The 16,432-nt window shown below is 40.8% G+C and overlaps 2 protein-coding genes and 2 non-coding genes across 4 annotated transcripts; 1 reads left to right on the forward strand and 3 right to left on the reverse strand.

The window, feature by feature from the left end:
* Positions 1-2,140: 2,140 nt before the first annotated feature.
* trnF-GAA lies at positions 2,141-2,213 on the reverse strand. Its single transcript has one exon. It is a non-coding gene; the product is annotated as a tRNA-Phe (tRNA).
* A 3,163-nt stretch (positions 2,214-5,376) lies between these two features.
* Positions 5,377-5,450, reverse strand: trnW-CCA. Its single transcript has one exon. It is a non-coding gene; the product is annotated as a tRNA-Trp (tRNA).
* Positions 5,451-6,351: 901 nt separating this feature from the next.
* Positions 6,352-6,930, reverse strand: nad9 (NADH dehydrogenase subunit 9). The gene has a single exon. The coding sequence runs from the start codon at positions 6,928-6,930 to the stop codon at positions 6,352-6,354; it is 579 nt and encodes a 192-aa protein (YP_009414564.1).
* An 8,189-nt stretch (positions 6,931-15,119) lies between these two features.
* On the forward strand, positions 15,120-15,497 carry rps12 (ribosomal protein S12). The gene has a single exon. It carries the CDS (start codon positions 15,120-15,122, stop codon positions 15,495-15,497), a length of 378 nt encoding a protein of 125 aa, YP_009414565.1.
* Positions 15,498-16,432: the final 935 nt, after the last annotated feature.

The raw sequence follows: 16,432 nt of genomic DNA on the forward strand, positions 1-16,432 counted from the left end.
AGCTTCGCTTAAGCTCAACTTCGAGCTTTAGGTTGTTTACATGCTTGAATGATTTTCAACTTAAGCCACAACCTTTTCATCGAATTACCTTGGATATCCACATTCCAATGCTCTTGAATCACTCTCTCAAAATCGTTGAGCCATGTAATTCAAAAACCTAAAAGGCTTACCAGAATGGCAACCAGCATCAGGAAAGCTAACCACCAAAGATGATCGGACAATCCAGGTTGTCTGTAATCCACAACAATCCCTATTCATATGCCAATGAACATTTCCCATGGCCCTGTCTATTCTCCTGTAGATTCTATGCTCTCCTAGGCCCTTGCTAGACCAAGAGAAGACCCAGAACTCTTCAGTTCGCTAATAGCTGTGTCATCAAGAAGCTGCATGAAATCAACAGTTTCACTGACAGAAATAGAAATTAATCCTATCTTCTGAATAAAGAACAGCATGAAACCATAATGATCCAAGAGTCATTCACGCAACTACTATTTAACTGTCTCAACAAAGCCCACAAAGGTTTTCTAGTTTCTACCGTATGAAGACCATACACAAAACTAGCCTTGAATTGCAAAGTCTTGTTAATATCAGAAATTTGAGCATGAATAGCTTGCTCATGAACATAAAGCACATCAACATCAAAAATAAGCGAATTCCAACCCAACCACATTCTCCCTTTAGGGGAGAAGTCATAATTACAATGCCATTTCCAGTTACTACCAAACTTCCTAAGAATTTTCTCTTTATTAGGAAGCCTGACTTTAGTTTCAAGCAAACCAATAATCTTTTTTTATTACAAATCCAATTTCTTACTTCAGTTACCTTAAGCATTTAGGCCTCTAATGTTCCAAGTACAGATAGCCATCATGGAACTGGAGGGATAAGGGTCCCGCCCTTATTATTTTCATAGAAAACTCCAAGATCCTCTGGATCTGTATCTGTACCAGTTTTATCCACTTCTTCGGGAATCATAGAAGGGTTTGAACATTAGCAGAAAAAAGTCTTCCCCTTATCTTTTGTCTTCCTCGCAACAACTTGCCAACCATCCTTATCAGTCACCTGTGATATAGGCTGATTAGGAGTAGCCACCACAGTGACAATAGGGGGTCTAGTATCATTTTTTTCTTAGGAACCCACTTCTGAACCGTCTTCTTCTGAATGGCAGGTCTAACAGATCTAGGTTGAGGCTGCCAAGAGCTTGAACAATCATGCCCCACCATCTTACATTTCCCACAGAACGGAGGAGTCCAATCATACATCACTTGTTGTTTAAACACCTTACCATGAACATCTTCAATCTGGACTTCCTTAGGAAGTTCCTTAGTAACATCCATCTCAATCAGAAGTCTTGCAAAGGAAATTCTATATTGATGAGTTGTGCACTCATCTGCATAAAGTGGAACACCCAAAATGCTTCCTATCCTGCTCAACGAGCCCTCACCCCAACAGTTTAGAGGTATGAAGTCGCTAAAGCGAAGTTTTTGGAAGGTTAGGGAATTTCACCCATAAGGAACTTTTAACACCTCCTCATTAAAGTGAAAACCAGCAGTCCATTGCTTAACAATCAAAGGCCTGCCTGCATAGGTATGGGGACCAGAATATAGAACAGCATTTCTATCATCAACAGAAATTTCACCAAGAAAAACCCATCATCATGCAAATACACTTTAGGTTTACTGACATAGTTCCACTCTTTCTCAATAAATCTAGTAACAGCAGCTATTGTCGGAGTTTCCCCCACCACATAAAGCACAACAGAAGATAACCATTTCTCAGATTCAATATAAATTTCCGATTGTTGAAGAATAGCAACAGCTTGGCCATCTTTAACAACCGGAGCAACAAATTGCAATGGTTTCCCCTTAGCAGTTATACTAGACCCAGAGAAGAGATTTGCCCATTTAGCCTCATTTCCCCTCCCAATCAGTTCTCTATTAATATCATTTCCAGTAGAAATGGGATTAGGAGCAGGCATACCTGAAATTTGAGATCCCCATTTCCGAAAGCTTCGCTTAAGCTCAACTTCGAGCTTTAGGTTGTTTACATGCTTGAATTCTTCGAGACTTTTGTTTGATCAACTGCCTAATTGAAACTTTTTATTTTCTTTGAATATGTATATAAATCCATAAAAAAAAGCATGTGCCAGGAACCAGATTTGAACTGGTGACACGAGGATTTTCAGTCCTCTGCTCTACCAGCTGAGCTATCCCGACCATTCATTTGCAACAAGTTCAATATGACTGGTTTCCTCCTTATTGTGCTGCTTGTAAGCAACCAGGTCATGACTGTGGTGAAGTTGTGCAACCTAAAAGACGGAGAGTTCAATATAAGAAGCAGTGGATGCCTAAAAGAGTTGCTCACAGAGCTGAGAAGCAAGCAGAGCAACCAAGAGCAAATTAAGATAAAGATTCATGGCCTACTGTTGTTAGGAGGTCTGCAAACAAAACTGTTACACAATCTCAGTCTGTAAAAGAAATTCCAGTCAGCAACTCCTATGATATGTTCAATCAAATGGAACCAGTGGTGTAGGATCTTGACCCGGATGATGATATGAATGAAAAGGGCGGGGACCTTATCCCCTCGGGTGCTCCATGAAGCTCTTGACTTGGAATGTGAGGGGTTTTAACCTTCAAGCAAAAGGAAATAAGATCCTTTTTGCTAAAATATAAAGTAGATGTCTGTGCTTTGCTTGAAACTAGAGTTAAAGTAGCTAATTTTCAAAAATTTAGTAAGAATATTTTCAAATACTGGAAAATACTAAATAACTATCATTGTGCTTACAATGGTAGGATTTGGCTTGCTTGGAATCCAAATTTTTTTGATGTGACTGTTTTGAGTGATTGTGAGCAGGGGATTTTTACTAAGATTACCAAAGTTGGTTCTGATTTAACCATAATCCTTCTGGCTGTTTATGCTTACAATACTCAAGAGCTTAGGAAGAAGTTATGGGAGTTCATCTCTTCCATATGCTCTCTTTACTCCGACCCTATGATTGTTTGTGGTGATTTCAATTCTGTCCTTCTTGCAACTGATAGATTGAATGGTGGTGCAGTTACTGAAGCTGAAATTAAAGACTTTGATCAATGTATTCAAAGTAACTGCTTGTACCAGGTTCCCACAGTTGGTGCTGATTTTACTTGGTGTAATAACCAAGAAGGCCAAGACATAATTATTTATCGAATTGATAGGTGTCTTGCCAATCAATCATGGCTTAGCTCTTTCCCAAGAATAAAGGGTGAAATTCTTGAAAAGAATATCTCTGATCACAATGCAATTTTTATGATATGATTGTCAGAAGAAACAGCCCTTTCAAATTCTTGAATGTCATGGTTGATCATGTTGATTTAAAATCTGTTGTGAAAGAGAAATGGTGTAGATTTCAGAACAGTCGCCCTCTTCTTGATGTCTGGTTCAAATTGAAAAGCTTGAAGGGTGACCTAAAGTTTATGAATTCAAGAACTTTTCAGAAGACTGCAGACAAGATTGATAGTATCAGAATCTTTCATTTAGTTGATAGTCACTGCTGATGAAATGAAAGAAGCAGTCTTCAGTATGGACAAGTTGAAAGCTCCTGGCATTGATGGCTTCAATGCTTTTTTCTTCCAGAGTGCTTGGAGTGAAATTGGTGATAGTGTGACAAAGGCTGTGCAGTACTTCTTTGATCATTGTCATATGCCTAATCAGGTAAACTGCACCCTTATGACTCTGAATCCTAAAGTTGATAATGCTATTCATGTGAAAGACTTTCGTCCTATAGCTTGTTGTAGTGTGTTGTACAAGAAAATTTCTAAGGTCTTAGCTAATAGCAACATGTTCTCCCTGATATCATTAGTGAAAGTCAGTCGGCTTTTGTCAAGGGAAGGGTTATTTTTGACAATATCATCCTTAGTCATGAGCTAGTGAAGGGTTATACAAGGAAAAACATCTCTAGTAGATGTATGATCCAAATTGACATGCAAAATTGGATTCTGTTGCATTTTTTTATTAATGCTTCACTTAGGCTTTCCATATCAGTTTGTGAGCTGGATTATGGAGTGTGTTCAAACTGTGTCATATGCTTTCAAAGTAAATGGTGAAGTCACAGTTCCCCTTGCAGGAAAGAGAGGTCTTAGACAGGGCGACCCTCTTTCTCCTTACCTCTTTGTTCTGAGCATGGAATGAATAGATGCTTAGGTAAGTTGAGGCATAACCCTAGATTCCACTATCACCCTAGATGCAAAAAGCATAACATTACTCATGTTTGCTTTGCGGATGACCTTCTTCTATTTGCAAAAGGTGATGTGGATTCAGTTAGAGAGCTTTACTCCGCTTTTCAGCCATTTTCTTATGCTTCTGGTCTTCGAGCTAATTTGAGCAAAAGCTCAATCTATTTGGGAGGTGTTCTGGAAGATGTGCAGTCCATTATTCTTGTCCATCTTACTAAAGGTTCTCTTCCCTTTAAGTATCTTGGAGTCCCACTTTCTAGCTAAAAGCTGTCAGTAATGCCAACCTTTCATTCAGAAAGTTTTGCAGAGGATAAATTCTTGGACTTCTAAGCTTCTGAGTTATGCAGGTAGGGTCCAACTGATCAAGTCAGTTATCTTTAGTGTTCAATGCTACTGGTGTCAAGTCTTTCTCATTCCTAAAAAAGTCCTTAAGCTAATTAACTTGTCGAGCTTTTCTTTGGACTGGTTCTACTGGCATCACTAAAAGAGCCTTAGTTGCTTGGGATCACATTTGTAAACCTAAATCCGCTGGGGGTCTTAACATAATTGATGTTGAAAGTTGGAATAAGGCTGACCTTTGCAAGCTCCTATGGAATGTCCACAACAAAAAAGAAAAAATGTGGATCAAATGGGTTCACACATACTACATTAAGGGGAAGGATATCCTGCTAATGGCTGTGCCTCAACAAGCTTCTTGGATGTTCAAGAAGATTTTAGGTGCTGCACATTATGTTGCAGGGTCTGTGCAGAGAAATCAGATGTTGAATGCTGATCAATTTTCAATTGGAAATGTTTACAGGTTAATCAGAGGTGATCAAGGCTCTGTATCTTGGAAGAAACTCATGACCTGTAACCCTGGTCCTCCTAAGTTTTTATTGGCTGGTTAGCTGTGCGAGGCAGACTAGCTACTGCAGATAGGCTCTGCAACTTTGGTGTCAGTTGTGATCTGATCTGCAGTCTTTGTTCTTCTTGTGCAGATGGTCTGCAGACATTTGGGGCAAGGTTTTGACTTGGTTGGGTTATAATATAACAGACCTCCAAAATCTTCCGCTTCATTCTTAATGCTTCGCACTAAGCGAGTAAACTACCTGTGGATTAGAAAAATTCATTTTGATTACTGTTCAAGTTTGTGAATTTATTTCAGTCTAATTCGACCTAACAAGAAGGGAATCACGCTCTGTAGGATTTGAACCTACGACATTGGGTTTTGGAGACCCACATTCTACCGAACTGAACTAAGAGCGCTTTTCTTATCACAATACATAAGACTGTAAAGAAAAGGATTCTTTTTGTAACCCAATACTACACCCTGCATACATATACTATCATATATAGTAAAAAAAAAGAAGAGATTATCTATCAATTGAATCGATCTCAATGGATCCCCCCTTACTGCCCAGGGGAAAATAATTGGTAGGGATGAAATGGAACCCGTGACATTCTTTACCAAAAACAAAGGCGCTACCAAGCTGCGCTACATCCTTTTCAATTAGTCTACAGTGTCATTGTAGAGAACCCTTTCCCTGTTTTCCAGATCGTTTTTTTCTTTATTTATATAAATAAAAAGACTCCCGCTGCTCCTATCAACGCTTACTTATGAGCAAAAGGTATGAAGTCGCTAAAGCGAAGCTTTTGGGGAAGCTAAAAAAGAAATGTGAGCGCCCAGCGCGAAATTTGAGTTCTCAATAAGAAGCGTCACACCTTGTATAGGTGTGGGGCCTTTTATTGCTCGTCTTTCGTTTTTCAAAAAGTTGACTTGCTTACTTGATAGAGTAAGGGGACGGGGCTTGAAAAGCGAGCCTAGAGTAGCAGCCTATTACTTCAGGCCCCTTTTTTTTCTATTAGTAAAGCGCTAGCGCCCCTATAGAGAGAGTAAGGCTATTCTGCTATCAATGAACCCAAACCGAAAGAAAAAAGAAGAAGTTTTTATAGATCGAGACTTGTAGCTTGATTCCTTTCTCATTTCATATTGGGTTGGGAAGAATCGCAGGAAATCGTTCGATAACACTTCTTCTTTTTTTTTTAATGATATCCGACGATCAAGAAAATTCCCGTGAAACTCGTTCATTTCATAGAAGTCTTCTTACGAAGCAAATAGCATTTCCTATTGATTTGTCCCCTGGACTGGACTTATTATGATTCCGAATTATCCTTCGTTACCGTTACGTTGTTCCCAAGGACTCGCAAAATCGAAATAGCGAAATTCTTGGGTCATCTCAATGGGCTCGGAAACCACACGTTTCTCTGGATCATCATAGCGTACTTCTACATATCCACTCAGAGGAAAGTCTTTTCGTAATGGATGACCCTCGAACCCGTAATCTGTTAATATACGGCGTAGATCCGGATGATTGATGGAAGAAACACCAAACATATCCCAAACTTCTCGCTCCCACCGGCCGGCTGATGGAAATAGACTGACTACCGGAGATATTCGTGTTACTTCGTCTGCACTGGTTTGTACGCGAATGCGCGAATTATACCGAGTACTCAGTAAATTATAGACCACTTCAAATCTTCGTTTTCGAGAAGGATAATCAACTCCGCAAAGATCGATCAAAACTTGAAACCGTGTATAGGTATGCAATTTAAGAAAGCACAACAATTGAAATGGGTAGTCCGTATTGGTATCAGATCTATTCCCATGTTCTGATTTTTCTATTTTTTTTACCCATTTCTTGGGTAAAGTCTCCCAACTATATTTGAAAATGAATTGGTTATCCATAAAGAGAAAGAAAGCTTTCTTGTAGTTCCGCTTCTTGCTCCAAAATGAGGAAAGACTTGTCGGAAATCACCGGTTGGGTTGGTCCGACCAAGAAAGGCATGGGAGTCTTTGGGCATAAGAATTGCTTGGGTCGAGTCTTCTATGGCTACAACGGATGTAATAGCTAAAGCGAAGCTTAAGGTCCAAGAAAACTATAGCGCGTTAGCGCAACTTCGCCCTTGCTTGTTTTCAAGCTTAAGCGAAGCTTTTGGTTGTAATAGCTAAAGCTATGCTTTTGGAAAGATACTCTTCTTTCTTCCGAGATTTTTTTCAATTTAGACTTTCTTTAGTTTAGTGATTGATATCAAAGAGAGTCTTAGATAGACCATAAACCTTTCATACGCAATTTTTCGATCCAATTTCGTTTCGCACTTGACATGCAAAGCACAGCCTACCTTCACAGAGAAAGAGAAGGATCTTCCACCCACGGTGCGGTAACGAACTCAATTGAAATTGAAATGAAGTACACGCAACTACGCCTGTGAACTCGGATAGCCTTTCCGCATTCCTTTCATCTACCCTAGGAAAAATTTTGCAATTTCTTTTTAGAGGTAAAAGAGCCCAAGACGCGCATCCACTGAAGTCCTGTATAGACCGGCTCTAAGGGCTGCCCCTTACTCTATTTCCTTAATAGAAAGAGCGGGGCAGGAGAGAGAGAATCTGGAGTGGAAGCGCCGGCATGAAGGGGGAGAGGGGTTGGAGCCAATAAGGCGCGTTTAGGTCGGGAGAGGGCTCGTTCTGAAGGAAGAAGGCGAGCAGCAGAACGTTCGGCGGTGAAGCTTCTGCGAGCAGCGGCTCGTTCACGCATTCTGGTGGCCACCCAGAGCTTGAGAAGTGCAGAACTTGCGAGGACAGTAGAGGCACGAGAACATTGGGGTTGCTTTTCGTTACTTTTCTTTCTCTGGGAGAGATAGGCTAAGGATAAAAAAGAGGGTCTTTCGATCGAAATTATAAGAGCTAAGCTTATAGTATATATTGTTTACCTGGTTTGAAAATGCTGGTTCGATAGGACCATGGAAGGTATATTGCTTTACTTTACATCATAAGGATATAGCATTCTCGCTTATCTTAAATATGTTTCATAATATGTATAGCTATCAGTATCAACCTAATAGATAGCTGTTTACATTTAATATGTATAAGTATAGGGCTTCGCGCCTTCATCCATTTCCTCAAGAGGGACTGGTTCCTAAACTTCCTTTTGTTTCAAATTGAATTTCTTAGCTTAGAGGAAAACTCTAACTGAGGAATTGCTAATACACCCGAACACCTTGACAGGGCCATAGCTAATCCAGCTTGGAGAGTCTTCTTTCCAAAAGTAAGAAAGAGAAGTTCCGACCACTGATCCCTCCTCATCGCACGCGGATGTACATACTTTTTGTTTGTCATGTGTTGAACCCTAATTTCATTGAGGTTCTTAAGGAAACTTGGACTAATCACCAAGATAACCTACCTTTTAGGTATATATCATTTATATATGAAATTCACTTCAGTAGTGAATGCTTCAACCCATAGATGCTTTGGTACTCCCTTAGTGAAATTTCAACTATATTATATGTAGGTATTTTAAGACCCTCTTAGATAGAAGTTTGCCCAATACAGGCCTCGTAGAGGATACCAGAGAATTCCTGCTAAGGTAATCCAACTCTTGTTCAAGAAGGACTCGGGCAGAATGTCCTATGTCTTATTTTTCAAGGAAGTTTTTTGGTTCCGAAAGCTCATCTGGCTCTTTGATTCTAAGGTAATGCAATTCACTTACTTGGAACAAGTAAGGCCTTTTAGGGCCTCTAAACTGGAGTTAGAGCATGGTAGTGCGTAGGAGAAGTGGGAGATTTTTTCGTTTAAAAATAAGTAGTTAGAGTAAAGGAGCTAGGTAGGTTCCTTCTTCTTTGAGTTGAATATGGGCTTTCAAGTAGTCTTTCAGATGGGAGTACAGAGAAGTAAGTAAACTGGCTGAGCTAGCCGCATTCCAAGCTACTTCCTTTAAACACTTCATCTAAGATTCTTATCATTAATAGAATAAAGATCATTCTTATTTACTTATTTAATCAATCTATTCCATTTTTTTTGAATGGCAATAGATCCCATTGTCTTCGAATAGACGAGAACTTCTTACTTTCTCGCCAAATAGGAAAGAATGCAGTTATAAGCTAAGGTATGAAGTCGCTTATTAGAAGCTTATGGAGCTTTTGGAAAGATGATCTATTGGCTCACAATTTTTTGAATGAAAGAACGAGGTCAGCGGGCGTACATTACCAGCATTCCCAGGTGTGGGTTAAGCCCAGGGTCTTATCGGTACGTGTTGAAGCTCTAGAAGACCGATCTCCTTAAAGAGAAAGACGAGTAGAAAGCCTAGGAGTCGAAGTCTTTGCCTCTTAAGAAGCTAACAAGAGGGGTCAGAGTCTTTCTTTAGAGGGTGGCCAATGTGCGGACCGTGTGCCCCTTTCATTATTTAGCAAAAGGGCAACTGATTCTCATGCTTTTCCTCTCCTCATTTTCCGGGGAAGAACGGTAGGCCCCGGCGGATATGCTCCCTAGAGTTAAGAGGACGGGGGCCTCTTCTTTAGCTCTTGCCCTCTCGCGTAGTGAATTCCTTCCTTCTGAGCTTCATCTAGTCAACAGAGAAGGGGAATAAATGTATACTTCCCGCCAGTGTACGGATGAATAGGTAGGAGCTTCTTTACTTTAGGGCTTTAGGCCAGGGATGAGTGGGAGAAAGCAGTCCAATCTTTTCATTCCTATATGGATGATAGAACCGCCTTCGATTGGTCAGCAAAAATTGGATAGGCATGCTGCAATAATTTTAGCCTGATCCCCTGTCGCTTCGCCAAACAATATCAAGTCATCGGCAAATGCAAGGTTCGAAATTGGCGGCCCATTTCTACTTGCTCGTACAGCCCGCCATGCCCCCAATTGTATAGCATTTTCAATTAAGTGAGCAAGACGTTCCGTACATATTACATATAAATACGGAGAAAGAGGATCTCCTTGCGTGTTGGTTTCCATTTTTCTGTAGGCTCACCATTCCAAAAAATCTGCAAAGAGGGGGAGGAAACACACTGCATTATCACTTCAATCATGTTTTGAGGAATTCTAAACTCCATAAGTTATTCCTTGATAAAGCTCCACCGAAGTCGATCATAAGCTTTTTCAAAATCTATCTTTATTGCCATGTACCCAACAGAACCCTGTTTCTTACGCATTGTATGTAGCATTTCCTGGACAATAAGAATATTATCTGTGATTTGCCGTCCCGGAACAAAACTACATTGCGTTGGAGATATCAAGGACGGGAGAATAGGCTTCAACCGGTTGACAATCGCCTTTGTCACTGCCTTATAGACAATGTTACATAGACCAATCGGCCTAAATTGTGTCACAAATTGTGGAGTATCCATTTTTGGAACAAGAACTAAGAATGCATTATTCAAGTCAGTTGGAAAGTCGCGACCATAGAGAACATTCATCACTGTTGTAAATTGTAATCACACTCTTGCTTACTATGTCCCAGTATCTCTTATAGAATAAGGGTTGAAAGCCATCCGGGCCCGGGGCCTTAAACGGTTGCATATCCTTCCATTGTAACTTCACAATCTGCATACTTCCTTGTCAGCGCATCAAAGTCCTTCTCTGAGATCATGGGGAAGCAGCCAGGCGCAATATAATCAACCACCTCACCTTGTCCCTCTTCCGTGAATAGTTCTTTCCAGTAATCTACCACCATATTCTTAACATCCTCCACCTTCGAGACCCACGTACCTTCATTATTTTTTAGCATGTCGATCCTATTTCTTTTCCTTCGAATAACAGTTGACAGATGAAAAATCTTTGTATTACGATCACCATCACGAATCGCCTCCATTCTAGATTTTTGGAACCACAACATCTCTTCCTGATGTAACACATTATCAAGCTCTTTTTGTAACTTCTCTTCAAGCTTAATTAGTCCCCTAGAAAACTTTTGAGAAAGAGCTTTTTGAATTCCTTCCAACCAAAAGCATAGCTTTCGCTATTACATTCCGAAAGCTTCGCTTAAGCGACTTCTTTCCGATCGCTTAAGCTCAACTTCGAGCTTTAGGTTGTTTACATGCTTGCCCACAACTCCGATTTTTTCCTGAAAATGTTGGCCGTGCTATAATAACGAATGAAACAGTGCCTTTGAATGGAAATGGGCAACAGGGGCTTAATAGCAGTGCTATGGCTACGATTTGGGGGTGATACCACAGCTAGTATTCATACTAGTACTCCAGTGAATCCAGTAATTGGGCCGATTCCGCAAGTCAACCGAAGATTGAGGCTGGGTAATAACAATGATACAGAGGATGGTTTACCTACTAACCCTTGGAGTCTTTACAGGGTCTAAACTTGCATCAAAAGGGGCTTCGCTGGAATTTATCCTGTCATGAAGGAAGGGAAGAGGGTGGCACAACTGCAGCAAGCTGAGCTTGAATCTTTGTCAGGAAAATGGATGGCTTCCATGGTCCTGTATGTTGTAGGTGAAACCCCTACCATAGCTGCTGTGAATAGGTACATTGCTGATGTTTGGAATCATGTTGCACAACCTGAAGTTTTTTTGCATGATGATGGTTATTTTATTGTTAAGCTATTGACTGTTGAAGATAGGAATGATATCATATATGGAGGCCCTTACCTATTTTATAATAAACCTCTAATTCTTAAGCCCTGGACCTCAGATTTCAACTTCTATGAAGAAGTGTTGAAGGTAATACCATTATGGGTTAAATTACCAAATCTTCCCCTCAATTGTTGGAGTAGTGATTCTCTAAGTAGAATTGGGAGTATTCTTGGTATTCCTCTATGTTCTGATGAATGTACAACAAAGCAAATGAGGATATCCTTTGCTAGATTGCTGGTTGAAATGGACATTACATCTACTTTGCCTGACCATATATGGATTGAAGACGCTAATGGTAAACCGTTTAAGCAAGTGGTTCTGTATGACTGGAAGCCAGCATTCTGTAAGAATTGCAATGTGGCTGGTCATAACTGTGAGCAACAAGTGAGTACTGATTTTCCTATAGACCACCTAATAATAGAGGTGTGAAGAAGGCTTGGATCCCAAAGAAGGTGCAGCCTGCACAGGTGGCTGCAGTTCAATCAAATGCTACCACTCCAATTCAAATGCCTATAGCTGCGAACTCTGGGGCCGAGGCTGGTTGGAAGCTTGTCACAAAGAAGAACAGGGGGTCTCATATGCCTACTACTAGTACTGGTAATCAATTTCATGTATTAGACGAGGAAGAGATTACAGGAGAGCAGTTGGAGAACCAATTCTGATGTCGGCTGACATTCAGCCTCCTGGCGATGAAGGTTAATCTGTGCACCTGGAATGTGAGAGGGCTCAATGAGCCTCTCAAAGCTACTGAGGTAAAAAGTCTTGTAAATACCTATAATATGAAAGTTTTGGCCTAGAGTAAAAGAAAAGAATTCTAGTCAAATTGTTAAGAAGTTTGGTAGGCATTGGACTTGGGTTAATAATTATTCTCACAACCCAAGGGGTAGAATATGGCTTGGTTGGCAGCATTTTTATGTTGATCTGCATATTCTATCTACTCATGAGCAATTTATTCATAGTGAAGTTAGAGATTCCCATGGAAACTTCGCTTTTTATTTGACTGCCACTTATGGTTTGCACACTATTGAAACAAGGAAGGCCTTATGGTCTGGTTTGCGCACTGTTGCTCATAGTATTGGTCAGATGCCTTGGCTTTTGGCCGGAGATTTGAACTCCATTCTCTCTGATATGGACAGAATAAATGGATCCTCTGTTACCTCAGCGGAGATTCAAGACTTTAATGACTTTCTTTCTTCTCGTAATCTAGTGTTAATTAAAAGTATTGCGCACTATTACTCTTGGCATAAGGGTTCTGGTGTGGGGAAGGTGTCTAGTAGAATTGATTGGGGCCTTGGCAACATAGACTGGATTCAAAAATATGGTGAGGTGGTTGTGGATTACCTCAACCCTTGCCTTTCAGACCATTCTCCCTTGCTCATCAACTGCATTCCCGAGTATTCTGGGAGAGGGAGACCTTTCAGATTCTTCAACTTCTTAGCTGATCATAGCAAATTCCAGCAAACTGTCCAGACTTCTTGGCAGGGCTGTAATAGTCAAGGATCATGTATGGATCAGTTATAAAATGAAAGCCGTTAAAGTCAAACTTAAGGCTTTGCATAGAGAGGAATTTAGTGGGATAACTGACAGGATCACCAAGGCTAGAGATGATCTGCAAACTGTTCAGACTCTTCTGCAAACTGATGCGAGTCAACTCCCTTATGTTTGTTTACATGCTTAAGCAAAGCTTATGGAAGAGAAGAAGGAGTGCAGTCAATAAAAGAATAAAAGAAGAAGACACCTGCTTCTATTAGCTGACATAAAAGACTAAGATTCTTCGTTCTTTCTGAGAAAGAGTTCGAGATCAGAGAGGGCAGACCGGCCACAACGTCTGGCATAGTAGGAAATGGTGCCCTTGGCTCAGTCCTGCCAGCAGTAGTTCTTTCGATGCTATTACTATTGGGCAGAGCGCTAACCAAGTCTGAGTCTTGTGCCTCAACTTTCTATTATAGTCGAGTGAGCTCGCTTACTCTGATCCTACTGCGTAGACGTCGTCTAATAGGCTACGGCAAGAAAACGTGTATGCGCTAACGCTATATGGCTGCTGGGGGTTCACGCTCGGACATTTCTTGTTGGGTACGCTAGACCGGTGAATTGGGACCAGAACTTTTCAACTGCAAGAGAAAGTAGAACTTATACAAAATAAGAGTCTCGTCTGCGGCAATCATCAAACCCTCATTCCAAAGCTTCAATTCCTACTACACAACAAAGGCAATATGGCCCCAGCCGGTCTGCATCTCACCAGGCAATCCTTACCCGAACCCGAATAGCATAGTGGCAGGCGGATCACCGGTGGGGGATATAAAAGGACTATTTACTTTCCCCCGGCCCTTTTATACAACTGGCTGAAAAGGCATCTTTTAAAAGCGTCTGATAGGGAACGTCCCTATTCTTACAATCGAGCATTTTGACTTAGATAGGTAGGTTCGCAAAGCCCCACCATCCTAACATGGGTCAGGATCGGTAGAAGAGGCCTGTCTTGCTTTACTTTGACTCTTTCCTTGACGTGGTTAGATTGCTTTGAACAGCCTAGTTTCTTGGTTGATTTTAACCCCCAACTTCAATGAACGAGCATTTTCGGGGACTAGCCCGCTTACCATTACTCAAGAAGGGCAATTGTCCGGTCCTATTTCATGTGGAATCGTTTTAGATCGTACCCAAGCCCGCCTCCACTTTCTTATGTGAAAGAGGTGCTTGCTTTATGAGACTGAGAAACTTTCTTTCTCATACGAGAACAAAGCACTTTCACCGGCTGTTAGCTTTCCTTTCTCACACGAGATTCGGGGGGAGCACTACAAAAAATGTAAGGCTGGCGCCACTATAACTAAACTGGCTTTAACAGCTGAAGTCCCAAGAATCTTTCCTTGTTAGCCCAAGATCCATCCAAAAACTTCGCTTTAGCGAGTCAACTTCCAAAAGCGACTACATACCTCATTTGAGGCTAAGCGAATACAATAGAATATAAGACAATAGAGGAATATTGGACAAGGAAAAGACATAATTAGGTTCCCTCGCTCTCAAATAACCCTAGAAAGAAATTCTCCGATATGAAATTAGAAGGTAAAGAAAGTGATGCTCATTCTCCTAGAAGATATCCTCTACGGATTGAACTGCTTTCGGAAAGGACCTATGGTAGGCTTACACGACATCCAAGATTAACAAGAATAGAAAGACAGGACGAACAGATCTGCTTTCATCCAGCAAGCTCTCTAACACTTACTAGCGCTAACCTATCCTAATAGATATATTTGTTATAAACAAGCTTGTATCATCATTTTCTAATAGAATTCTATTGCGTGATCGCCTACAGCAGGAGAGATCCCCAAACATAGCAATACTACTGCAACCAACCCAATACCTACACCGGTAATAATCTTAGTTGAAGTTGTAGGTATGTTTATATCAACAAATTGTTGAAAAGATAGTTTTCTACTAGTGCTATGTCAGTTGCAGCTGTATTGTATTCAGATCGTTAACAAGCAAAGATATGTAATCTAGAGGGGAACGCTGTTTAGCGATGCCTACTCGAAATCAATTGATTCGTCATGGTAGAGAAGAAAAACGGCGCACGGACCGTACTCGAGCTTCGGACCAATGTCCCCAGAAGCAAGGAGTACGCCCGCGTGTTTCAACGAGAACACCGAAAAAACCTAATTCAGCTCTACGTAAGATAGCCAAAGTACGTTTGAGCAATCGACATGATATATTTGCTCACATTCCGGGCGAAGGTCATAATTTGCAGGAACATTCTATGGTCTTAATAAGAGGAGGTAGAGTGAAAGATTCGCCAGGTGTGAAATCCCATTGTATTCGAGGAGTCAAGGATTTGCTGGGAATTCCGGATCGAAGAAGCGGCAGATCAAAATATGGTGCAGAAAAACCCAAGAAGGACTAAAACCTAGTTCACTCGCTGAGTCTTTTTGCATCCATGGCTGAATGGTTAAAGCACCCAACTCATAATTAATTCGTAGGTTCGATTCCAAAAACTTCGCTTTAGCGACTTCTTCTCCTGCTGGATGCGCCGCCTCTTCAAGAAGGCTCTGACAATACCTTATCCGTCAAGCAGGCAAAGTCGACTATTCGTCTTGACTTCCTCAAAAGCGCTCAGAGAAGGAGATTCAAATGGTCCGAAGGAGATTTTCTTACTTGTTAGAGTAAGGGCAGTCATCGCTTGGACAAAAGATAGTGGCACTAATTGTATCCTCCTTTTCTGGTACCAAGGACTCGAATGCTAGCTACTGCTACAAGAGAAGATTTTTTCTATAAAAAAGACAGGAAGCACTATATGATTGGCGAGAATTGACGAATGCTTTCTTGCTGCTTTTGAGGATACCTCGGGCCGGTTGGTAAATAATGGAAAGAGCTTCTTTTTCACTAATGCTGCTCTGTGTCCTGGCAGAAGAGCTCTTATTGCTCTGTGGACAGGCTTTTTGCAGATGTATAGTATTGGATTGAATTGTATGTTATGAGACTGAACTTCTCTAGGGCTGTGTTAAGCATGATAGAGATCTAAATCTATAGATTGTACTAGCTAAGCGAAATTCTCTAGTTTTTTCTGGTGAATGAACACTATTTGATAGAAAGGAAAGGAGGACTCATTGCAAGCCAAGGCCAAGAAGCAGAAGACGGTAGGTAGTACGTAGGTGGAATTTACCCCCAAAGGGGAGGAAAAGCATGTAGACTTCATGTTAACCAACAATGATGATAAAAGATTCACTAGGAATGGGCTATTCCCAAATCGGCAATAGATAGAATAATTATATAAGCTATAAGAGATCTTATCATACTTTCTAAACTCGTTAGACTTAACTGCTGTTAATACTCAAAAAT

Source organism: Spinacia oleracea, mitochondrion (genome assembly GCF_020520425.1).
Source record: "Spinacia oleracea mitochondrion, complete genome".
NCBI classification, from domain to species: Eukaryota; Viridiplantae; Streptophyta; class Magnoliopsida; order Caryophyllales; family Amaranthaceae; genus Spinacia; species Spinacia oleracea.